General features: G+C 54.0%; 6 protein-coding genes across 6 annotated transcripts; 3 read left to right on the forward strand and 3 right to left on the reverse strand.

Annotated features, from left to right (window-relative positions):
* Positions 1-663: 663 nt before the first annotated feature.
* EsH8_I_000818 (uncharacterized protein) lies at positions 664-1,236 on the reverse strand (the record flags this gene model as incomplete). The annotated part of the gene is made up of 2 exons (XM_083268231.1): positions 664-951; positions 1,006-1,236. The coding sequence occupies 2 exons, from the start codon at positions 1,234-1,236 to the stop codon at positions 664-666; spliced, it is 519 nt and encodes a 172-aa protein (XP_083118669.1).
* A 43-nt stretch (positions 1,237-1,279) lies between these two features.
* Positions 1,280-1,822, reverse strand: EsH8_I_000819 (uncharacterized protein; the record flags this gene model as incomplete). The annotated part of the gene is made up of 1 exon (XM_083268232.1): positions 1,280-1,822. One exon carries the CDS (start codon positions 1,820-1,822, stop codon positions 1,280-1,282), a length of 543 nt encoding a protein of 180 aa, XP_083118670.1.
* Positions 1,823-7,720: 5,898 nt separating this feature from the next.
* On the forward strand, positions 7,721-8,863 carry EsH8_I_000820 (uncharacterized protein; the record flags this gene model as incomplete). Its single annotated transcript, XM_083268233.1, has 1 exon — positions 7,721-8,863. One exon carries the CDS (start codon positions 7,721-7,723, stop codon positions 8,861-8,863), a length of 1,143 nt encoding a protein of 380 aa, XP_083118671.1.
* A 1,210-nt stretch (positions 8,864-10,073) lies between these two features.
* Positions 10,074-11,178, forward strand: EsH8_I_000821 (ditrans,polycis-polyprenyl diphosphate synthase; the record flags this gene model as incomplete). Its single annotated transcript, XM_083268234.1, has 3 exons — positions 10,074-10,160; positions 10,222-10,633; positions 10,688-11,178. The coding sequence occupies 3 exons, from the start codon at positions 10,074-10,076 to the stop codon at positions 11,176-11,178; spliced, it is 990 nt and encodes a 329-aa protein (XP_083118672.1).
* A 35-nt stretch (positions 11,179-11,213) lies between these two features.
* On the reverse strand, positions 11,214-12,253 carry EsH8_I_000822 (alpha-ketoglutarate-dependent dioxygenase AlkB family protein; the record flags this gene model as incomplete). Its single annotated transcript, XM_083268235.1, has 2 exons — positions 11,214-12,113; positions 12,173-12,253. The coding sequence occupies 2 exons, from the start codon at positions 12,251-12,253 to the stop codon at positions 11,214-11,216; spliced, it is 981 nt and encodes a 326-aa protein (XP_083118673.1).
* A 489-nt stretch (positions 12,254-12,742) lies between these two features.
* EsH8_I_000823 (tRNA (guanine) methyltransferase) lies at positions 12,743-14,403 on the forward strand (the record flags this gene model as incomplete). Its single annotated transcript, XM_083268236.1, has 5 exons — positions 12,743-12,748; positions 12,812-13,070; positions 13,130-13,231; positions 13,285-13,362; positions 13,412-14,403. The coding sequence occupies 5 exons, from the start codon at positions 12,743-12,745 to the stop codon at positions 14,401-14,403; spliced, it is 1,437 nt and encodes a 478-aa protein (XP_083118674.1).
* Positions 14,404-25,457: the final 11,054 nt, after the last annotated feature.

Here is a 25,457-nt window from a genome sequence, read left to right on the forward strand (position 1 = left end):
AACATTAAGGTATAGAATAGGCAACAGTTGTATATGTTTACAACTCCCCTATCTACCAACCCTGCGTGGGCCTGGCCTCATGATCAAGTTAGATACAGGCGCTGCCAGTGTCGCCTAAGAATGGGTTCAGAATCCAAGATGGCATGAGCTTCGGTATAGCACGGCGTGCATCTACACGGGTTCTCTCTCGTCATTGCCTATGACGCCAAACATGCCAAGAATGTCAACGCCACTTTGTCCCCGGCCTAGGCCGGATGATGTGGACTGGGACACCGTGAGTCTGAGAAGTTCTTGGCTACAAACATGCCGCTTCCACGATCCTTGAGGCTGATTTCAAATAATCGAGAACTTGGTGCCATGGGTTAGGCAACGAATGAAATTGTTTACAGTGCAACGAATGCAATCCATCGAGAATATTTGATATCTGCTATTTGATTACCTCGTTCGCTATCTGCGGATATCTATGGGAATAGCATGGCCTTCGAAACTTCGTAATCCCGTGTTGTACGAATGAGGTCGGGATTTTGCCTCGGGTTAGAGACAAGAACGTGAAGGCCAATGTCGACAAAGGAAAGAGAATATTGGCGATGATTGAGAATTATTGCTGATAGTGACAAGGTTCGGGATTCTCGGATGATAGCCGAAAGAGCCATTTGTTTCTGCTCAACGGTTGCGTAAGAGATCAATCGACTCCTTTTCCTCCTCAATGGTATTCTCCAAGGCTTCCAGGGGGGGTTCCGAATAGTTACTCTGGTAGCAGCGGAGCATCGTGCGCATGAAGATATCCTGATGCAAGGCTCCCGGCAGTTCGTTGAGTCTAGAGATGAACTGCTCCCGTTCTTCTTTGTCCTTTCCAATCTGCTGTCCGGTTCTTTCTGAAGCGGTAGGCTCGCATCGCGCCTGTCGCTGCTTTCCCGAGAAGACTTGTGCGGGCGATTCGGGGACCGAGGTCTTGGGCGGCGACGGTCAGCTCATAACCAGGAATTTTCAGGGTAGTTCACTTACAAAGAACTCTTCGATTGCCTTTTCAGCCTGGAATGGCCTCAAGGGCCTCTTTTGAAGAAACCTCTCGAGGTTATCAGTGGAAATCCATGGCGCGGGATTGGACTTTGTTGCCTGCTCGACGATTCCCACGGCTTCGTCCAAATGCCGCTGCTCCTTTGTCGCCACGTATTCGGCTATGTGGCTATAGACGTCGGTAAGAAGCTTGGCCTCATCCGAGCCGTATGTGACCATTTATTTGGTCTGCCTCATTCTCTGTTCCCTTCGTGGTGATGGCCTAGATCAGAGTTGTCCAGCCGCGTTCTCTACTATGAGATCTCGTCATTTCGTCGTCCCGATATTCTCGGTGGAAGAAGACCTGGCGGCCACTGCCGAGGAAGATCGCATGGCAAATTCCGGTCTGAGAATCCGGATAGGCAAGAGCATAGTATTTCATGTCCTTGCTTTCCGTCCTCATTCTGCAAATGACCTTCAGGGCCGTATCTTGCTGGCCGAGGCGGTGCACCGAATTCGATGCACCACCGTTGACAAGCATTTTCACACTGCAACCCTTCAACTTCTCGTCCCATTCGAGGGATTCCTCTAGGGGCAAGAACCATCCGACCCAGAGGCCCTCGAGTTTTTCGTCATCACCTGAGGCTTTCTCGGTCTCCCGAGGCAGATCAGCGGTGCCACTTGTTTTCTTCATACGGAGATGCTCCTTCAACTTCTCCATGACCTCCGGCTTCTCTGAGAGGCTGGAGAAGCGCAAGACTTGTCCCGGTTCTCTGATCGCGCCCAGACCATCATCGTAGCATTGGAGTGTGTAGGACCACGCCATGTCGCGTGAGAGCTGTGAAGAAGCCATTGCGGTGGTGTCCGACACGGAATGCAGTGTTATCTTGTGTCTTGGTTTTTTTTTTTTTTTGTGGCCGGAATATTCAGTCAGAAGCTCTCCATAGGCTTTTGAAATCTGAGCGAGTTTAGTATTTGGATAAGCTTCAAGAATGAAGTAAAACCTGGCATGCCATGCCGGATTTGCGGAATGTGATTGAGAAAATAAACAGGGGGGTTATCTCACCTATGAGGCTAATAGCTGAACTTGAGGTTAGGGGTTTTGATGTTGAGTCAGGCAATCTCCGGCTCTGGCAGGAGTAAGTGTTAAAGATGGTGTGGCCCGAATTCAAGAGCAGCCTTGGAGGCGTGGATGGGTGGAATAGTACGGCAAGAGTAGGGTTAGCGATTTGGGGTGTGAGTTGGGGAGCCTGCTGGATCAGATGTTTCTGGGTGAAGGCAGAGGAAGCAGTATTGCCTACCAGAAAGGCAGCGGGCAAGTTGAAAGAAACAAAGAGGAAGGCGCGGGTTGGTTAAGTGTATGGGAGGTATGGAGGTACTAAGGATGCCGAATTGTTAGCAATAGCCAGCCAGCATATACGATATAAAGTGTAGGTAAGATGGGATAGTGAGGGTATGCTAAGTCATAGATGGATATACCAAGTACGAGGAAGGAGGCAGCTTAGTACCACTGGGATAACGAATGATAGAGATGGTTGATGGAAGGTGGTCATGAGACCCCCCTTCCTTCCACGTATAGCGATAGCCAAGACAATGCAGGCCCTCATGCATACACACCTACTTGTTCCTGTTCCTCGGCTTCCGATTAAAAGTTATGCTTATCTTCAAGTTTACTTCATCCCCACGTGGGCAGCTTGATCTGAGCCGCCCGCCCTCTGCAAATGAGCCTGTCAACATCAAAAAAACTCACGTGTTTGAAAACCTATCCACAAAGGCCTGGCTCAAGATAAACGAGACCGGAAACAAAGAGACTCTGGTATGAACACAAATTGGGTCGTATTGAAGTTCAACGCTGGCTTTTCTCGTAACTCCCTTTTATCGGGATGAAGAAGGTATTTCGGAAGCCAAGGAAATTTCCACCCTGCCAGCAGTTAGTGGGCTGCCATCGATTCGTAGGCTCGAAGGCATGTGCTTGATGGAAATAGCCACTGCGCTAGGGTCCTTGCTACTCCCATCACCGTTACCATTCCTGATGTCTAGGAAACATTAGAATCTAACTAAGGTAGATGGTTCTAAAACACTTAGTCCCTATAAAATATATGAACAATTCTCTTAAAAAGTCAACGGGTTTAGAGCCATTGCTTTAAATCTCTCTAGTTTGACACAATCGATTAATATTTATCACCGTTATACACTACGCGAGATGAACCAGCCTTATATACGCTGCTATTCTTAGTCTCTAGGATATTATAATTGAATACTATCATGAAGGTGGTGGAAACAGAGATTGTAACGGGAGGCTACAAGTGACCTCTTTGCCTGCCTCAATATGACGACGGGCCTTTGCCGCTTAACATGCTTAGTCGTTTGCAATTTCCTCCACAACTTTAATACCTGGGAGTGTGCCCCGTTATTGCCAATCTGCTGACAGATGAGTATGAAAAGGAAATTGAAACCAAGTAGCAAGAAAAGCCACTAGGCTACCTATATATATGCCTAGGGTATGTTGGCCCATGTGGTATCAAAGCATAAAGACAATCCGAAGACGTCTATTAAACCAAGCAAAAGGCGCTTGTTTTTCAGACTAGGTATATACTACAATAAACACATATGAAGCTTAAAAAAGCCCCATCAAATAATGGTTAGAAGCTTGATCTGGGTCGGCACCTGTCCGATCCTATAGGTAAACTCACAACCCAGGTAAACTCTAGCTTTTACATAGATAGGCGGACAAACCTGTTACTACGCTCTTATCCTGTACATTGACAGGCGACATACCTAAAGGCCCGTGGCAGTGCATGACTTGTTGGAATCGACAATTTGCGGAAAGAAAAGAAGGACTCGGGCGGACATGGTCTTCCCTGGCCCGGCCGATCGGGTGGGCCGGGTGGGCCGGATGACCGGGACCGAGAAGGTGGGACCGATCGACAGTAACTGACGTAAAGACGCTCCGGGCTCACTCGCCAGCTCCAGCTCGTCAAACACTGCGCTCCCTCCATCTTTTACGACCGCCCGCCGCCAAGTTCAGACTTGTGAACCACACATAAACCCGGCTGGATTTCAACCAGAGTTTAGTAGCACTCGCCGTAGAACTCACCAAGGGAAGAAAAGAGAGCCCCAGACCGACAAAGCAGTCCCGTACGGCCGGGGGTTTATACATGTCGAACCATGCTATGACTATGCCGAATACTGAGTGGGTGCTGTGGTTGGCCACTTCCATGTCTTGCGCGGAAAGACCACATTTCCAAGCCAAGGAGCGCATTGCGATCGTCTGTAAATCTTTGAGGGATTCGGAGTACTGTCAACTCCGCTCTTGGTTCCATGTGCTCTTTCGAGCACAGCTTCTGATATAGCCACCCGTGACAATAGTTGCATAAGCGCGCTCTGTCCAAGGCTTCTCAGTTCATTCGAGCGAGCGAAAGGATGGTATTCACATTGAGAACTATTGTTTAAAGTGTAACATACAACATATACAACATAACAGTCGTCGCTAAACGGGACTTGGAGATCACTTGAGGGTGGGAACACATCCTCCAGCGAATGACAAAGCACTTGAAGGCTGGAGCTGTGAGGCGTCAAGCTTCCGAGGATCTTATCAGTTGCTTGTATCCAATCCTGATGTCATCCCGGTGAGCTCGGTGAGGTGAACACTAATTGTGGCACGGATCCGTGCTGTTTATTACGATGTATTGCATATTTGCACTGCTAGCTGAAAAGGACACCTCAACACTGCATCAGGCTCAGACTTCAGGCTTTGCTGTGCCCTTATCACGAGTATCCATAGACCACCATCGACCGGTCGTTTTGCAAGGGGCGATTGAGGCCAATGGAGCCTAGGGCTTCAGGTGAACCAATGATCATCAATGCGGGATGTTAATGCGCGTCGTTTGGTGGAGGGTGTTAGGTAACACAGCGGAAACGAGACCCAGAGTATATGGTGGGACCTTATGGTTCCGTAAGCCCATTGGCCAATATCTGAGCTAATTTGCCATGGTACCCACGCGGTTAAAGGTCTTTCCGCCACCGAAATGACTCAGTCCACAGATCAGCCAAGTGGCAGAATCCTGCACGGCCCGCGACACCGCCCATCAGAAATCTATATAATCCTCGCCTGGCCGCCGTCTTTTGACTGTTTTTCTCTTTCTTCTTTAGCTCTCTTTGCCTTTTGGCTTAGATCAAGTGTAGTATCTGTTCTTTTCAGTTTAATCTCTGAAAGGTCTCTAAGGAGACCAATCGTGATTATTCCTATTTTTGGTCTTAGGGAGAAGCCCGCTGTGCTTGCACATGGCTCCTCCCATAGTGTCCCTGGTATTACACTGCCTCCAGGCGACGCGAAACACTTTTTTTCATTGTGTGCTCTGGCTTGTCCAGGGATACAGCGAAGAAATATCTTGGCTCGTACTTCCGAATAACACCGGAAAGGTCGGATTTTGATAATGCATATGTGGCCGCTATTTTTGGCTAGCGCACGGACGGCCGTCTCCAGATTTCGTCGACGGGCCGCATTCGGGTGGTCTGTGCATTGCAGCCACCACGTGGTTCCTCACGTGAGTGCGACTTTAAAGTTGACTGCGTCTTTGGTGATCGGTCTTGCTTCCAAGCTCCGAGTATTGATTACCCTGAAGTGCATCCCGCACTGTCAGAAGTTGACGCTTGACGAATCGTAGAGGTTCGTATATCATCTATCTTTACGTTGTTCGGATGTCTAGCGCAACTTTATTGTCGACAGCAACAGCCGGTTTACTTACCCATAGCTACGTTTCGCGGCGTGTTAATTAATGCCTGAAGCAATTCGATCAAATTTGTGCAGCGCCTCGATTTTGGAACTATGCATACATGCAAACATACCCTTTAGGTTTGGCAGGAAATCCTACCAAGTAATTCTCCCTGTGATCACTGGTCATCAATTCATTTCATTAGATGGTGCACCGAACGAAGTCTTCGCAAATTGAGCTGTCTCATAAGGCGTGAAGCGCCGCTCTCTCGGCGCGCTCTTTCCATGGAAGTGAAGCTAATCTGACGCGCGATCTACTATGCAGAAACATCGGGGCAACAACTGGATGGCTCTTCGCGCCCGGCGCAAACAATTTATTGCTAGATGGGTGATGGTATAGAGCAGGTCGATATCAAGGACTCCGACATCAACCCTAGTCGGCCGAGACTGACGTCGCTAGCCACCAGGCTACACGGCAATGGCGATTAAATCATATCGCCTCGGCCTTGCTTTCACATCTCGTGGTTCGTCAAAGCAGGACGGAAACCTTCCTAGTCGCATCCCAGGCTCAAAACTGAGGCCGATAAGGTTTCTCTCCTTGCTCAATAATGTTGTGCATCCCACAGGGCAGTTAGTATTCTCACCAGAGTCGGTCACCTTCAGGGCGAGATGAGTGTGGAGTTGTTAGGTTACCCCTCCCCCGCCCCAAGCAAATACCCTACGTGCCAGCAATCTGATACTGTGCGACACATTCATCCGATCATGAGGTCTGATTCATTCGATAATATCTCGTCGCATCCCGATTATGATCCTGTAGCGGACACGACCGCATACTTGGGATTAAAGTCAGATATTTGCTCAGCACGCTCAATGTAAACAACGTTGCCTTATGCAATGATTACTGTCTCCTTCTAATCGTCATAGATCATTGCTGCCTGGCACGGCCCAATTTATGGCGGCTTTTGATTGACTTCGGGAACCATGTTACGCTGCATTAGCCGCCGGTCAGGGGGCTGAACCATCACCACCACTGACGCCTTCCTGTTTGGCCCTGTGCCAACCGGGGCTGTGCGCATTGCCAAGTTCATCAGCTCCGATCCCTCCATGACCTCGTCTAAAACTCTCGGATTGACTTCGGCAGGCGGATTCGACTTGGGTTTCGTCTGCTCGCTCGTCGCGAGAATAGTTGGTTAGTTCTGGCGGACACGGGTCATCATACGTTCGTCCCATACCGTCCGAGAGGCGGAAAAGGAGTGATATTCTCAAGGCAACAGAAAAGGTGCCAAGTCTTCCGTTCTGGAAATGAACAAGCTTATATTTCGAAGCCATCCTCAAAGATCTCGGACTGATCCGAAGACCCGTAGCGGAACGAGCAGAATACCGAGCTTCCGGAACCTCATCAAGAGTTGCTACACTTATCCCAACTTCCACCACCCAATCTTAGACTCGGTCTTATGATGCCATCTTCCGGCCCTCAGATCCTTACTTTCGCTCTCGAAAACTGGCCGCACAATCCAGGCCCCGTTACCAGAGCTAGCAAACCAAAGGTTCGGACGGGGTGTGTCACCTGCAAGTAAGTTCCTGTAATTGATGGCGGTTGCGGGGGTCCACGCGCATCCCAAGGCTGACATTCTCTCGAGGCGGCGCAGAATCAAATGCGACGAGACTAAGCCGTCGTGCCAGAACTGTCTGAGGCACAAGGTCGCATGTGAGGGATATAGCCCCAAATCGCAGAATGCGGTCGCCCAAGAGCAACTGATTCGGTATGCGCGCGCGGCTAGCTCTCCGCTGTCGTGCGAGCCGAGCTATCAGAGTCTCGTGTTCAAAACGCAGCTGCAAAAGCATCACTTTGATTACTGGCTGTCTTTTGCAAGTGACACGCTAATATTTCCTTCGGAGCTGATTACAAAGACGATCCCGCAAATCGCCCGCTCGGATATGGCGGTGAGAAACGCTGCTTTCGCAATCGGCGCTGCGGCGCTTGGAACCCGTACTCGTTCACAACGCCTTATGGGCGAGGGCCCTTATTATGCAGATGCCCTGGTCTACTACAACCGCGCGTTACAATACATCATGAGATCACCCGCGACGGAGGATGCCTGTCTTAGTGTTCTCATGACCTGTCTCTTGTTCATGATGTTCGAGGCCTTACAAGGGGACAGGAGGGCGGCGATGACGCATCTCAACCACGGTTATACTATTCTTGACCAGTATCAACGACGCGTTGGCAAGGTTCGAAATTCTTTGGCTCAGGCGATAGTATCAAACTTTCAACGCTTGACGCTACAATCATGGAGCCACGGTGGAGATCACCCGAAAGAAACCGAGAAACGAGTTCCATGGTGCTGTCGAGGGCAGAGGGAACGGTATGCAGTCGACGAGATGCCAGACGCATTCGGGACAATCGATGAGGCACATCGCTGGTGGGAGATCACCCAGCATCATGTTATTCACCACGCCCCCCTAATTATAGGTTTCCGCGTCGAGGGCACTGGAAACAAGGCAGCGACTTTCCCACCGAGCCAAGGCCTGTCAATGTCTCCTGAGCATGTAAAGCAACAAATCCGTTTTATCCAGCAATGGCATGCAAGATTCCAGCCCCTTGCGGAGTCCCGGGCGATTAATGAAGAGGAACACCAAGAGAGTCTCAAGCTCCTCGGACTGCAGATTCACTCCATCTACCTCTCCATACCGGTCATGACAGCGAACTACACCGATCCGGAAGCCCTCGCCGCCATGACGCCCGCATTTCGCGAATACGTTACCTTGAGTGAGGAGTTCCTGGATATACAGCAACGTAATTTGAAGAACACGGGTGAGGTTTTCACGATGGACAGTAACAGCCCGACCTGGCCCCTTGGCGCTGCGGCGATGGTGTGCGTGGACGAGAGCGTAAGGGCTAATGCCACGAGTCTGCTCCGCAAGTACCCACGCCGCGATGGCTTGTGGGACACTCAGGTCTGGTTGAGTATGCTGCATAACTACAAGGAAGCCAAGCAGGCGATTTCGAGGCGTACAGCCGAGAATGAGTTACCGCACGAGTTTGATGTCGAGCTTGTGTATGACGAAGAGTCTGTGGTATGGATCAGGCATGCTGACGATCCGGCGAGTGTTAGCCAGGGTGATTTAGAATACAGAATCAGTCTTCCCTGAGAATGATGAGAATACGAAAACGAAGTGGAACATTCTCTTGGGCACAGGATTGATACAACTGCAAAGTTCGATTATATTCTTAACAACCAGACCTTCTGGCACTCTGGCCTGTCGCGAACTCATCAGCGTTGGTGTCTTACAACCTACACATAATCCCGAGGCTGCTCAATGATGATCTACGTTAATGCTTATAACGAGACATGAGAGCAATGGTCGTAACTAATACCCATAGGCGCAAATACAATTGGCATGGCGATATAATATCATCCTTGTGCCTCTCATTCCCAAACCTCATCAGGCCGTGGGATTTCCTATCGTCTCCATTGCTGTTCCGATATGCTTCGTACTTGTCCGATTTATACCCGATTTGTGGACAATTATTATTGATACTTGCAGCATGTGTGTATCTAGTCTTTCCATTAATCCTCACACCCTAGCCGGCTTTCCTCGTCGTTTCCATTACATTGTGTCATATTCAACGTCGTTAAAATAATATAAGAAAACTAATTTACTAGTAAGATGTTTTAGAGCATTGATGCATGTTTCCGGAAATGCCTCCGCTTCCCGTGTTAAGGTTCGGGACCTTTAGGGAGGAAAACGATAAGAGCATATAAACCGGCCGACACCGCCGCCGTGGTACGGATGAAACCCCTCAGACGCCATATGACAGCTGAGCCGGACTCCGGAGCTTGTGCTGGCCGGTGCCAACGGGTGGCTGAGGTACCCCGGTGCCTGAACTTTCCCAAAAGCAGACCGAGTACGTACCTTCGCCTCCCGCCTTGCCAGTGCCCCACTAAACGGAAAGATTGGGGAAAGAACACCTCAGCTGAGCCCTCAGCCACAGGCAGCTTTGCTGGACGTAGCGGCGCAGCATCCACTAGGAATCCACCAGCCCAGCCAATGTCGTATTACCGCGTTGTACTTGTGGAAATCCAAAGCAGGTGCCGAGCCGACTCTGGATGACAAGACTACTTCATCAAGTTTCCTCGCTCAAGACGTCGTCATCCCGCCAAGAAGAACGGCAAACTACAAGCAAACGCCGCGCACACACGGCATCCCCCCTTCATATATCCCACCAGCGCATAGCTAGCCTCGCGCCAGCTCCGACGTCGATTTCCTCCCTCCCTCAACAGATTTCTAGCATCCCACTTGCAGATACACAAGCCGTGCTCCTTACTGATCGCGCCGAGATACCCCAGCCCCCTCCGAAATGGCTCTCAACGCGAGAGATCGCAAGGCCTACAGGACCGACGATATCGGAAGCCTCAAGGAAGAAGAGAAGAGGAGACTGATCGAGGTACGCTAAGCTACCTCACACATTGTGTGTTGGGCTATCAGCTAACGTCTCTACCCCCCAGAACTACCTCCCAGACGGCCCGGAAGAAGACACGCAACAACAATGGCGCGACGATGACATTCCCCCCAAGAGCAGATTTGGCCTGCGACGCGCCCTCCGTTCGAAGTTACATCTTGCTATTTACGCCTTCCTGCACGCCTTCTTTTCTTTGTACATTAGGATACGACAAGCATGGCACCTGGTGTGCTACCACATATCTTCCGTCATGTTCTATCATCATCGGACCCCGGAATACATTGAGCGCGATGTGGTTGGCCTCAAAAGGAAGCCGAAGCATCTCAGCGTCATATTAAAGCGCGAAGAGGGCGGCCGGCATGGAGCGGAACTGGAGAGGCTGGTTGCCGAGGCGGCCGAAATTGCCGTTTGGTGTGTTTGCGCCAAGATTCCCGTGCTAACGGTGTACGAGCGGACAGGTAAGCTGCATCCCGCGCAGAACAAGTTGTACAATGGCTGACTCCCCTCCCCAGGTCTTCTCAAGCACTACCTGCCCCACCTCCAGCAGTCCATCATCCAGAAGTCCCGATCCTACTTTGGTAGACATCAGCCCGCCCTCACTGTGGCCATGCCCCATGCCGACGATGTTCTCAAATCTCCCGCCCACGGCGACTTCGCCCGCCACGACCCGCGCCATCTCAAGGTCCTCTTCATCTCCGCCGAGGACGGCCGGGAATCCATGGTCGATCTCACGCGAACCCTGACCGAGATGTCACAAAAGGGCAAGCTCCACCCGCGCGACATCAGCACCGATTTGATCGACGCAGAGCTGTCCGAGGGCATCATGCAGGAGCCTGACTTGCTCATTCACTTTGGTCCCTATGTCGACCTCGATGGCTACCCACCCTGGCCCATTCGTCTGACTGAGATCTTCTGCCTGCCAGACAACCAGGGCGTAGGATACCAGGTTTTCCTGAGAGCACTAAACAATTTTGCCAACGCGCAATTCCGCAAAGGGCGGTAAAGTGGCGCTAAGGTCGCGTATACCCTATCAGAGTTTCATGGCTTTCCCTCGAGCTGGTCTTTGGCGGAAGATACCCGCATTTCCCGCATCGTTTTGTCCCACCGATAGACAGGTCCGGTTCCGACGTTGTAGTTATAGTAATTTTCAGTTCCATCCTTAACCATGGCCCTCCTGAACGTGATGTTGATTCTCCCACCGTCCTCGGCGTTCTTCCCGGTTCTCTTGGGTATGGAATGCAGCCAGTTGGACTGCGTGCGCCCGCGCATGAGTAGCATGTCGCCACTCGCCAGGGGCAGCTTCAGTTGTTTCGGCTGTGGCCTGTCTGGGTTTTGGGGGTCGGGAGGAATAGGCTTGTGCTTCATCAGGAAATCCCTTCGTGCGCCGAGGGAGAAGGAGGCTATGGCTGGATCAGGACCCAAGAACCTCTCATCGTCGCTGTGAAAAGAGATGCTGTCTGTGCCCGAGGCGTAGTAGTTGACCAGGCAGAAGTTGAACCTGCAGTCGGTTGCGGACTCGGTTGAGCGACGGAGGTCATCCAGACATTTGGGGATTGGACGAGGGGGATACCTTTCGTATCGTTTGTCGTCTACCCTGAAGCCGGACTTGACGTCTACGACGGAACCATCCTCATCGAAGCGGGCTGTCTCATCGAGGCCAAAGACTGTGGTGTACCTCGGCGTTCGAATGTGAGTCTGAAAGCCGCCCCTGGTGATGTCGTACTCCACCCGGTAGAACGGCAGCTCGGCGCGCAGGAACACAAACAGCTCCTTAGCCAGGTATGCGGGGACGTATGGCTCAAAGTAGACCAGGTCAAGGTCTGGCTGGTCGTTAATGCCCCGGCCTGGACGTGCTGGAAGCGACGAGAGCTCCTTGCTAATGTTGGACGGCAGCTCTGGAATTGGGATGGGGTAGTTGGCATGAGTTGACTGCCCGGTCTACGTGAGATCAAGTCAGCGGCGCACCGCGTCGCAGGGGGTGGTGTGCAGAATCATACAATCTCGGCGGATTCGTCTTCCTTACGCGACTTCTTCGCGGTTGGAGTGAAGAACGCGTCCAGAGTTCGCTTTTTCGACATGATACGCGTATAGTTCCGAGCAGCTGGCTGGTGTAAGTGAGGCCAAGTTTGGATGAACCAGGTGACCGTTGAGTCTCCGCCACAAGTGAGTGAGACTAGCCCAATCTAATCGGAAGTATCCGTGGCGTTTAAGGGTTTCTTCCAGAACCCAAAAACATAAGGTTAACGAGAGGTCAAAATCACTTCAACATTTGCGAATAGAGCATGGATCAAGATTGTTGTGCTGGTTGGTCCCTCGTCCCCTTCACACTGGCTGCCGTCCAATCATCAATGACGCTTACATCGTGGAGCTTCAGTGACATCACCGTATGGTGCCCAGACCTCTTGGTGGGCCCTCTCCCTATAGTGTGCCAAGAGTAGAATCATGTTCAGCCTCGCGCATGCGCCACACTTTCACGGTCCCAGGGACCCCTGCTCCTCAGCCCTAGGACGTAAATTTTACTCAGCCTTGCCCCTCCATGACTGTGCCCGACCATCGACTCATCAAACATGGCGGTAAGTCGGGACCCCTGCAAGGCAGTTGTGCGGTCTGAATATACATGCTGATTCTACGAATAGAACCAAGGCTCTGAGGATATGATTACTTTCCGCGCGCCCCTGGCCCGTGCGGCCACCAGCCTGGACCGTTCGCTTTTCTCAAAGACGTTGCAGCTTGCCGCCGCAACTGTCAAGGACAGCAAGAACATCTCCAAGTACCGCAAGCAGCTGGAGAAATCCAACGAGCTCCTGCGGCTCGACCGCCTGGACTCTTGCCGTCCGGACCCTGCTGCCTCCGGGTTGAAGTGTCTCCTGCTGCGACCCGGCGTGAAGGCTGATGGTATGTGCCCCCCTGACGTGGGCTCTTTGTCGGGGGCCCGTGACTAACACCAGGGAAAGCACCGACAACATGGGGGCCCGTTTTTCAGGAGGGCATCAAGACCGGCGAGCTGGACGTGGTTCCCTACGAGTTGCAGCTTGACTATGACTACTGGAGCTATCGTGAGTCAAGACCGAGTGGGAGATGGGGGATGGAGAACTAACTGTTGGCGAAGTCGATGTCATGACGTCCATTCTGCCGGAGGAACTCCACGTCGAGATCCCGGTTGGCTTCAACACAGCCGGGCATGTTGGTAAGTCACATCAGGAGCATGGTGGAATGGCATTCGCTGATGGCCTCAGCGCACCTCAACCTCAGGGACCAGTACCTCCCGTACAAGAAGATCATCGCCGAGGTCATCCTCGACAAGAACCCCAAGATCCGTACCGTCATCAACAAGGTTGACGACGTCGGCAGCGAGTCGGAGTTCAGGACCTTCGCGTACGAAGTCCTCTGCGGCCCTGACGACATGAGCGTCGAGGTCAAGGAGAACGATTGCGTCTTCCAGTTCGACTACTCCAAGGTGTACTGGAACAGCAAGCTCGAGCCGGAGCATACCAGGCTCATCAACATGTTCAAGCCGGGCGAAGTCGTTGCCGACGTCATGGCGGGCATAGGACCGTTTGCGGTCCCGGCTGGAAGGAAGGGCGTCTTCGTCTTCGCGAACGACATGAACCCGGAGAGCTACAAGTATCTCAACGCGGCGACCCAAAAGAACAAGGTTAGTCTCCCCCAAGGAATGGAGAGTCTTGTGTATTGCCGTCTAACAACCCAGGTTGCGCAATACGTCCGGCCGTACAACACGGACGGCCGCAAGTTCATCCAAGACGTCGTTCACCAGGTGTACGACGCCTCGACTCGCGGAGATGGCGCCGTGATCAAGCCCAAGCAGTCCAGGAGCAAGCCCCAAAACCCACCCCCGGAGCCGAAGCACATCCCGATCCCGCCAACAATCTCGCACTTTGTCATGAACCTGCCCGCCATGGCTTACACCTTCGTACACCACTACAAGGGCATTTACCGCGGACACGAGGAGCTCTTCGAGCCTCACACGGCGACCAAGCTCCCCATGGTTCATGTCCACTGCTTCGCCCTCAAGAGCGACGACGAGGTGCCCCTGAACGATATCCTCGAGCGCATCTACGCCGAGATTGGCGTGAGATTCAAGCTAGGAGACGCAGATAAGCAGGGCGAGATGACCATTTACAACGTGAGGGACGTAGCTCCGAAGAAGCGCATGTTCTGCGCCAGCTTCCGTATCCCACCCGAGGTGGCCTTTGCCGCCGAGAGCTGAGCTTCGCCTGTTGGGTCTTCAGAAGCGCTGCCAGTCAACTTGCAACGCCAACTATGCATCCATACGCCCGTCGCTGCCACTCGTCCACGGTAACCCCCTCTGCCGCTCACGCCATACGGACCATCATCTCCGCTCCTGGCCGGGATCCACATGCGGCCCCTTCAAGGCCCACGTCAAGCCCCGCGCCGGCATCGTCCACCTTGCAGCCGGTGTAAGGCTGACAAAGTCCGTCCGAAGACATCAGGGCCCTGTGCTAGACCCTGAGCATGTACGAGGGGGGGGGCTTGGCAGATCAGCTGTTCGTGCAGAGGAGGGAGGGGGCGGCGGCTGGGACAGAGATAACGTACAGCAACCTGACGGATATGTGACGGGATCGAGGCCACTTTCACGGGGACGCGGAGACAGAGCGAGGTTGCAATTGAAGAGAAAAGAAACAACACAACACCAGGAGGAGCAATCCCGGCCCTCGCCTCGGTGGTCCCAGCCACGAAGAAACTGATACCCCTAATGCCACACTCTATAACAGCCCCCGACATATGTCCAAACTTGACCGCTTGCATTCTATTTCTGCATATGCGGCTCCATCCTCTTCATCTATACCCTGATGGTGGTGGTGAGTGATGCTGGCAGATCCAACGCAACCACCAAAGGCCCAGCATGTGATGCCGCTCGCCCAGTCAAGGGGTCCGGCGCGTCCCCCTAGACCGGGCCTCCATCTCGAACATGTTGTACGACCCACGGCGTAGGCGCGACGCCCAGCCGAGTGTCGGCATGCATCCCGTTCCCCGCCCGTATCGCCCCCCTTCTCATCTCGGTATACACACGAAACGCGTCCTTCCTGCTCTCCTGGGGCTGCGGCGCTGCATCATGACATGTAGATGATGACGGGCTTGCTACAGCGAAGCGGGGCTAGAAAGTCTAGAACACTGTCCCAGCCTCTGGTGTGTCTCCGGCCTCCCACCCACTTCGCCCAGGCCGAGCCTGTCAAACCTGTATTGTGGGTGCGTGTTTGTGTGTGTGTGTGTATCTGTATGCGCGTGTGTGAGTGAGTGTGTGTCATGTCAAAATCTATCACAAATCTGCATCCACAGATTTCCATCCATTCGGGAAGGTCTCGGTTACAATATTTTTTGGGCTGTGACGAACCCGCTACCTCCATTTGCAAGGCAGGGGGGAAGGGGGGGATGTGTTTCCATTGAGCGAGTACCCTCCCTCCCCAAAGTCCCTCCCTTCACCCCCGCCGCCGCCCTCCCGTCAACCCATCAACGCATCAAGAATCCATCACCATGTCGACAATCTCATCCACAACATCCACAACATCTCACATCCCGTCGCAGCGGCTGCGGACCCGCGCCCTGCCGCCGCGAGCCCTGGAGGCTCGCTCGGGGGAACCACTCTCTTACATTTTCGACGATGCATATTACTACCTAGTACGAAATCTAATAAGCCCTCGTCCCGAACCAAGATGCCGTTGAGCCATGCCGATCGCTCACCACGGCCTTGTCTACCAATCCCTCCCTCCCTTGGCCATTACCCCCCTGGAACCCGCCTCCTCTTCTCTCCGCGTCTTTCTCGCCCAGCATCCACCCAACCGTAGAATTTCTCGTCGCAATTTCTGTATCGGATTGCATATTGTGGACATGTTCGTATGTATGCACGACACAGATGGAGGGGAGGGGCGTATTGGAGAGATACGGAGAGATATGGAGATAGGGAAGGGCCACGGCATGGACATGGCATGGCATGGCATGGCATGGCGTGCATGCCGTCCGCAGCGCGCTTTACGCAGTACGTCCATTGACGCATGGCGTCGCGCGTCTGCGTTGCAGCGATGCCCCGGAGCCAGCGAAGACAAGCCAGCCAGCCAGCCAGCGCCTTTTTTCCCTCCTCCGGCCGGCAAGGCGCCCTGCCCTTGCCTGCCTTGCCCATTGCCCCGATACACCACCTCGAAATATACGGGCTCGCCAATTGCCCTGCCTTCCGTCCCCTCCCCCCCCTGGCGACGGCGACGGCGACAATGGAGCGATGTCAGAGGTCTGATCTGACGTGTGCGTACAGACCAGCCGGGTAACACAAAAACGAAGTCCCGCTCCCCTCCAAGGGCCGGAAGCGCCCCACCAACAAGAAATGTATACATCAGAGACACACCTCCCCCTCCCCGGCCGCCGCTGTAAGTGTAGTGCAGTGTACATGATCCGTACAGGAGGCGGGTTTCGGGCAATGATGTGCGTAAACGGCTGAATTCACCATGGCCTGAGAGGGAGAGAGATGGGGAGAGAGCCATAGGGCGTCCGTCAAAGAGATAGATGATCCGCTCGCGCGCGCCCTGATTGATTTGCTTGGAGCTCACCACCACCACACACACCCCCTACCCCTCCCCCCACCCGCCCAGGCTCCCGATTGGACTTGAACAGAGCCTCTTTTTTTCCTTCGCATCCCGGCATCGATCGATTTCGAGCATGGCCCAAAGGGGTCATACAGCACGGCAGAAGCAGGACATGAAGGAGAAGAAGACGAAGAACGGGGGGGGTGGGGGAGAGGCAGTGTAGGGTGGGCGGGAAGAGATACCCAAGAATTAAAAATAAAAATCTCCGAGAAAATTACCCGCAGCTTGGGTGTTTCCTCCCAACCGCCGGCCGGCCGCGTTGGCGATGCCATCCACCCACCCATCCATCCATCCAGTCTCTCTCTCTTGCATCTCTACATCTCTACATCTCTGCATCTCTGCATCTTCCCTATCTTTTGATGAAGATAGATCGCCCTCCGGCACATGCCAAACGGAAAGAGATAAGAGACCGGAAGGGGGACAACAAACTACAACAACAGCAACAACAACACAGAGCCTCTCTCGCTCGGGAAAGGAACCCCAATCAAGAGCGCCGATATCGAGCCATTGAGAGGGGGGGGGGGTTGTTCCTGCACTTTTGGCCAACACGCTACGTGTATATATCAGCTGCCAAATTATTTTGTGAATCGTTATCTATTTCTTTGAAATGTCAAGGCCCAGAGAAAGAGACGTAGGAAGAGGGAGGGGGAGGGGGAGTGATGCTGCCATGGTTGGTTACTAGCTAGGTAGCCAGCAGATGAAAATGAAAACAAAGTAAATACAAGCAACTAAGAAAACAAAAACAAAACAGAATAGAATATAATACGGTAGAATAGAATAGAACAAGAGGAGGAAGGCCAAAAAAAAAAAAGGACTAGAGCCCGCCCCGTCCGCCCGCCACGACCGCCGCCACGGCCGCCGCCGACGCCGTCAAGGCACGGTACGAGAAAGGCATGCCCGGTATACACAACAAGACGATGCTGCAACCACCACACACCACACACCACAACCACAACCACAACAGCAGAGCGCGCGGTGCAGTCCAGTGCAGCACGGCATAACACGGCGCGGCAGAGCACGGCAGAAGAATGGCGAATGAGGCGGGAAATCACGCCTGGTTTTTTTCTTCTTCCTGATATCTCTCCATCTCCTCTCTTTTACACACCATCACACACACACACTCTCTCTCTCTCTCTCACACAAACACACGTTCAATCACTCACTTACTTCTCCGGCGCTGATCTTCGATCCCCCCCCCCCTCCCTCATTTTTGACTAACAAGATTTGGCGCCCGCCACCACGCAAACCACGCAACGCACTACTTGGCCTTCTCCTTGCAACCAAAAAAACCAAAACAAAACGGGCGTACTCGTGGTTCGGCTGACTAGTACGAGGGGTAAAGGGGACCAAAAAAAGAAACAAAAAAGAAACAAACGTTCGCGGCGAATACATCACTTACAAAGTTCCTCCCCCTTGAAGAAAAAGGCAACACACGAAAATAAAACGGGGGGGGAGGGGCGTGTGTGAGCCTGTGTTTGTGTGTGTGCGTGCGTATGTGAGTGTGTGTGTATGGCCATGTGTATGTATCTGTCAGTCTCTACCAGTCTCTCTCTATTCGGCCGCTGTACCACCGTGGAAAACTCCGTGTTGGAGCTGCTCCGCAAACGGGGGGCGATAACACCCGCAAAGGGGGCGCGCCAATTTTCATGAGCCTGCGCAAGGTTTCCCAATTGACCGGGAGAGTGCCCCCTTCGGAGACTATCCGCAGAGGATCTCCCCTCGCCTCGCCTCGCCTCCCCCCCCATACCGACTACCACATCACCTCATCGCGCAACACATTTCACGATAGCGGCAGATTGCCGCAACCACCACGGTATGCGAAAGTCGCCAGTCGGCCCCCTCCCTTGGCGTAGTGCCGGCCCCGTGCGGCTGTAATAATACCCGCTGAGCACACGCCTTGCCCGTCTCAGCTATGTCGCTACCTGGCAAATGTTTACCCAAGAGGGGGGGCGAGAGGACGACAACAATCCCTAGGGCACCCCGCTACTGGATTTCTACTTCTGACAGGAACGGCATCTTCTAGTGGTGGTAGTCCTAGTAGCAGCGGCGGCACCCCCTGGCACCCTTTTGTTTTCCGCCTGATAATGGTGATTCCCCGTGCAAGTTTCCCGTGTCCTCCGTCTCCTCCGCCCCCCACCTCGGAACACCTCCCCTCGCATAACCCGAACTACCCCAGCTTCCGATCTGCTGCTCTGTCTGTGTCGTGACTGATAAGGGGAGGGAAAACAGGCCATGACGATGCCTACCATGCCTTTCACTGGTGCGTGCCTCAAGCCGAGATTATCCCCCGGCCGCCGCGAGAGATCCAGAGAGCGAGGAGAGTCCGTCGATCCGTCCTCAACCGCGCTCATCTCCACCATTCACCGGTACCCCTTCCCCGGCTCCCCGGTGTAAGCACTACCATCATCTGTTGCAGCAATCGTGCAGTGCCCATGGCCCTTACCGCGCCTGCACGCTCACACGCATACACCATCGTGCACATATCAGCATCTGCCCTGGCCGTGACACACGCCCTTCCGTGCCCTAAGGGAACGCCCATAGCTCCCGACCAACCTACCGGTCTTCCGCTCCCCCGTCCGTGCCTGGCTCGTCCTTGTCGAAATACAGCAGATGAGTGTGGAAAAGGACCAAAAAAAAAACAGAACAAAAAAAGGCGTCCCGGCCGAATCGACTCAGAAAAACTCTGCGCAACATGGTTGACGACTTGATACTTCATCGAGATGGCCAGGTTCAAGCTAGCGGCGCGGATGTCTGGAGCTGTTGCCGGTGGCGCGGGGACGAGACCTAGCCAGGGCCATGACGTCCAGGCACTATGGGATAAGTTTGGGACTTTGACAACGAATATTAGACGTTTGATGAATAGGTATCGCAGTTGCTTCTCAACCAAGCGGTCCCCCCAGTCTGAGCCGTGATTTGTCCCGGGCCGTGGCCTCGTCCGGACTGTGTCCGGGGGGGGTGTATATGCGCTTCATCTCAACCATCGCGGACGGCCCTTTTCGGTGAGGCAAACGATCTGCCCGCGCCCCCGAAGATCCGAGGAGATGCTCAGTGTCAGTCAGATGCACAGGGTCCCTCAGCTTACATCTGTAGCTTATAGTATGTGCCTCGTCAAAGTGTACGACGAAGCTTTCCCCCGCGCTTTGCAACCCCACATACTTTTGCTGCTGCCAGCGCAGACGTCTACCGCAGAACTTGGTAACCCAGCCTGTCCCATTGTTCGAACCCCGCCCGAAGCAAACACAGGGAGACCCTGTCTTGCTGGCCTGTATTTCGCTGACCCCAGAAACCGAGCGCTTCAACGAGGAACTCAAACACGCACCCCAATGTCTGGGGAAGGACGTGTCGATTGGCATTTCTCAGGCTAAACCTGGGGCGTGCGACTGAACGTTACACAAGCGCCAACGAGAAAAAGGAAAAAAATGAGACGAGCAGGTCGGGGGAGAAGAATCTGGGGGCGAATACGGCGCACAGCCCGAGACGTGAAGTTCCAGATCATTGAGCCGTCAGTTCTGGATTACAGGTGAGCAAGGCGGGGAGGCGGGGAAAGCATTTGTCTTTCCGGCCAAACATTGGCGCAAGTAAGCAGCGTCGTGGTTTGATCGTCTCGAAGCCTCCTCCGGCTCAGCGGCTTGAGCGGCCGCTGGTCGCAACACCTTCCCTGATTTCCTGGCGAATTGTGTCTGGGTGTTTTGATATCGTTCGATGCTAGGCCTGGCCATGGCGATGCTGACTAACCGCCATGTTAGTGTCAGTGAAGCAAGGTAAGCAGGCCCCCGAGTGATCTCAGCGTCTACCGTGATCGACCGCGACCCGCTTCACCGTAGTGGCCATGCCCGGAGGCGCACATCGTAACCTCACTTGGTCGGCACAAGCGGAAACAGCCGGCATGACGTCCTGGGAACAAAAATGGGCCGGGCTCCGGCCCTGAGCTGTGCATGGCAGTTGGAAGCTCGCTATCATGGCGTGCGACTTGTTCCCAGATTGCGCGCCTGCAGCAAACACGAAGGCAATGATGCTAAACCTGGCAGACGTCCCCTTGGCAGCGTTCACAAGCCGCGGTTCTCCCCGTTTTGCCTATGGTACAGGCCGTGAGGCCGCCCTCAACCCTCGGATTGCGGCAGAGGGATCGGCCTCGTTGTCACAAGCATTGGAGGTAGGCCGGCAGCCTAGAAAACACGCAACCGCGAAAACCTGCTCCGGCTCGTGATAACCAAGTTGCCAACACGGTTGCGCTGGGGCTCAACTTGCAGGTTGCAGTCGGGGAGAAGACGGGAATGTAGATCGCCCCCCATACCCGAAGCGACATGAAGGGATTCGGCGGGGCCGACTTGCAGCAACTTTGCGAGGTCCATCGACGTCTTGCTGTCGGATGTTGGAAATTCCCAAGCCGCCAAAAGCGAAGACACCTTAGATAACCATAGTGGGTTGTGGTGACGACGTGCGCCAGCGAGATAGAGGTTCAGTGTGACAACCAGTCGTCGCAATGTTAAAAATAAAGAAGATTTTGGACGATCAATTGAGGCTCGGTAGAATACATGGGCCGGAGGAGAGGGGGGGGGAGTCGTATCTCGCATCTTGGGGGGGGGTTGTATGATACGGATGCCTGATCGTCACGTCTCCGTGGGGGTTTGTTGGCTTCGGGGAATTCTAGATCGTCGTGATAATGCGACTGCTACCCAGGAGATAATCCAGGGTGCAACACATGTCTGCAGACAGAGGGGGTGCCGCAAGCCTGCGGCGCCTAGTTGTTCTCCCGGGCATGCTGCTGAAAACGAGCGAGGCAACAAGGACCGGATGGTGCGGCGTGGTCCACCTGGGCGCGTAAGAAGCCGAGTGTCGCCGAGTTCCACCTCGAGCTGCCTATTCGAATCGCTTGCAGCTGTCAAACCGCAGCACGTTTACTATCGGCTGGTTGGTCTTGTTGAATGAATTCAAATGCGAGACGAGCTGTTGCAGAATCCAACATGACGAGAGCGGAAGTCCACCTCACCAAGATCCATAAATCCAGCCACGATGCTGGCTAGTTGCACCGAAGAGGCGCAGGAATAGTGGCGTACCTGTTCATGCTCAACGGCGATAGCAATTGCATCGTCGGTGTATCTGTGTCTCGATTGGATGTCTCACGGCCGACGTGCGCGGACGCAGGTAGAGTGGGGGGCTCATTCCCACCACACCAAAATATCCCCATAGCAGATTCGTCGACTTTGGATGCAAGAGGCTCTCCCCCGACAAAGATGGGAGGGTGTGGCAGGTATGGGACCCCTGCGACGTAGACCGGGATTTCACTGCGTCACAGGTGCTATGTGGTAAATGGCAGGTCGTCAACTTGCAGAGTACCGAAAGTGCCTCAATGTGACTGGTCATACAGGGGACCTGCGATCTTTTGGGGTGTATAGCCCTGGCCAATCTCGCGAACCACTTTGGTCAGAAGCAATTGCATGGTTGACAAAGAGGTGCAGAAAGCCTAGCGAGCGGCATTAGTCTCTAGCCTCACTTGTCTCAGACAGGCTTATGTGCGGACATAATCCTGTACACGACGACGAGCCTGCTTGCATCATATCCATCCGGTGTTGTACCGGAGTTGACTCCGGCTCAACGTGAGGGATTCCAGTGCGGTGATGACACCTTGATAAGACGACGAGCACATTGAGAGCGATGGAACAGTAATGCGGAAGCTGCGGAGCGTCTATGCGCCGCCGTGTCCTTCCTTTCTGGGGGGGGGGCCACCGGTGGGACAACAAGTGCAGCAGGCGTCAAGGACGGCATCCTTGAAATTCTTCGACTTGGGAATTCGAAAGCAACTTGACGCTGCCGGAGTAGTGGACTTCCAGCATGTGAGATCGCTATCAGCTCCTCGGAATGACGCCCGGTTCCTGGGCCAGGACGTACGGCGGCGTTGTCGTCAACATCAACTTCGTAACCGAACCAGCGACGAGGTATTTGCCGGATACAGGCTTGTTCAGGCGTGTGGCCTTCTCTCTGCCACAAACCCGTGCGTGACATGTCCTCTTCCTTCAAGTGACAGTAGCGTGTCAATAGGTTGGGCGGAGCTGTTCTGTTGCGACCAAGTAAATGCCCTGTCGAAGTCTATCCAGCACCGTTTGGGCTCGGATGAGGTTTGGACCTTTTGGTTGTTCGAATCCAAAACTACGTTGAGGCATACATGACAACATGAGGGGGAACTCGAACGAGTCTACGCGGCGATCAGGGTCCTGATTCCCGCGGCCACCCACCAAGGAGAAGGTTTCGACGATGTGAACCTTGTTGCCAGGGCGCGGCATGGCGGTGGAAATCCGGGCCCATTTCGCTCAGCGTCCACCGACTGGCTGCCGCGCCCGGACCGATAGGCGGGGCAATTGGATCGTCGGCGTGGCTTCCGGCGCCCAAACAACACACAAACGGAATGCAGTAAGCGCCCAGCCCCCCCCTGCTAGACCCGGTTTGACGCCGTCCGAATAACTGGGGACGTTAAAGAGTGCCTTTTGCGCGAGGTTGTGAGTGAAGCGCTCCGTGCTCAGAGACCAGAGATTAGTCACAGGGTAGCAGTCCTAGCTGATGGGCATGGCTGTGATGCATGTTGTGCGAAAAGAAAAGAAAAAAAAAGCTGGCCGATGGTCGTACAGCGTGGCCGTTGAATTGACCAAAGATGACTGGCGCTAGCAAATCGACAGAGGCCGGTTTTGACCAAGAACGAGCAGAGGAAAAGCAAGCAAACTAGTAGCCCTGGTATCTCGCAGCCGCTGTTTTCGTCCTTATCTTGAACCTGACAACTTTATCGCCATGTTCCTACTTTTGGTGTCGTGAATGAAGCTGGAGACGGACTCTTGGCAAGCAGCATACGCGCTCAAAGATAAGCCCATGGTGGCGGATGCTTTTGTCCGTTGCTAGGAACGCTTCCGAGCTTGCTGGCTTCCTACCCGTCTCTTTAGCTACAGCTTTATCAAAGCAGGGCGCTGCTGGTGTGGCTTGCATCCAGTAGCAAGGTCGCTGAGCCCGCGGCTTATGGCGCTATTACTGGCCGGGCGGGGCTGATGCGGTGACGGGGCAAGATTATGGCGTCGTTTTGAATGTCGGACAGGTTGATTCGTCATCGGCCAGAGATGCGGGATTGACTGGGCTGGCTGGTTAGTCGACGAACGGGCCCCGTTTTGCAGAGTAGTTGGTTCACTTTGCAAAGGTCGCACAACAGTTTGTTGGCGGAATGTCCGCGGAAGATGCAGAGCTATCAAAGGTCGTCTGGGCCTCGGCTGCCAGGGACTCGTGGATGGCGAACCAAAACGTGAAAAGCACAGTGTTACAGCTGGGCGGGTTGCTGTATGCGGACGAAATGCCGTGAGCTCTGCCCCTCATCGCGTCGACTTGCAGCGCCGCATCATCCGTTCAGAGGCCGGGGAAGGCCATGGGCGCGGCACGGTCTGAAACATGCGGCATCGATTGGGCAGCTTGAAAGTGGCCGTCGCGCGGCGGAGCAGACAGGGTGTGGCATGGCAGGAAAGGCCAAGGCAGGATAAGGACGAGACAAGGCAGGCGAGGCATGGCAGCGCAGCTAGCTGTATTGGTACCTGTACAGATAGCTGCTGCTGCTGCTGCGCTGCTTCTCCTGTAGGTAGGTTTGCCGAGGGAGGGGGTGAAGCGCCTCGTGGGTTTGATGCGCGACGAGCAGACGCCAGCGAATGGCCTTTGCTTCAAAGGTTCGTGTTTGGCTGACGGGCGGTGCCCAGAGGCTGGAGGAGGAGTGTGGAGTTGCTTCAGATGACGGAGGGACAAACCGGAGAAGACGGGGGAACTGGACAGGGCGAGCGCCGGGGCATGTCGGGTGTGGGTGTAAACAAGAGACAGACAAAGAAGCCAAACTGTAATTGACATGCAATCAGGCGTTGGATGCTACAGTTATTCGCAATACCTTGGCCTGATTGTGCGGTGGTGTACACCAAAGGTGCAGATGGCAGGTTTCAATGCATTCGCCCTCCGACAACTGAATTCTTTCCGACTGGTTGCTTGGACGGAGATAGTACAGTCCTGCCTGGACGTCCAGGACCCGATGCACCTTCCACCCAGGCAATTAATTACGCAGTCAGCAAGCAGCAGCGTCGTCCCTGTCTTTCATGGGACGGGCGTGTCGTTTCCTGCCTGGGATTGGGAGAATGGAGAAGCGGGAGTTCGTTCAATGGGAAACAGCCGCTAGACAGGCAGATCTGTGGTCCGCTAAGGCCCGCCATCCATGGTGGACGTGCTGTTGCGCGAGACACTGCGAGAAACAGAATGGCGGGGCGGGGGAGGCGAATCCATGGTTTTCCTTCTGAAAGATGCACCGCTGGCGCCTGTTGGGAGCCGCTTCCCCGACTGACTTGCCACACTGGGCATGCAGCGGGCGTATCCAAAGCACCTCGTTGGACAGGGACGAGGTCGGAATAGACAAGACTGACTGACTGTTGGGCGGGTTGAGTTGGTTAGAGAAAAGGTGCTGATTCGCGCCGACATTTCCCGGCCGTTGCCCTCCAGCTTCGACTCGGGGTGCGCCCGTCGCACCGTGGCATCCAGCGTACAGCCAGTGACTGTGAAGCAAGTGATTGATTGATCCGACATTGTCCAGAGATGAACATTATCAAATTCGATCGGGGAGCGTGTCTTCGCCCAGGATAAGGTGTTTTGCGGGTTGCCGGATGGA

This window comes from Colletotrichum jinshuiense, chromosome 1, assembly GCF_051148585.1.
Source record: "Colletotrichum jinshuiense chromosome 1, complete sequence".
Lineage (NCBI taxonomy): Eukaryota > Fungi > Ascomycota > Sordariomycetes > Glomerellales > Glomerellaceae > Colletotrichum > Colletotrichum jinshuiense.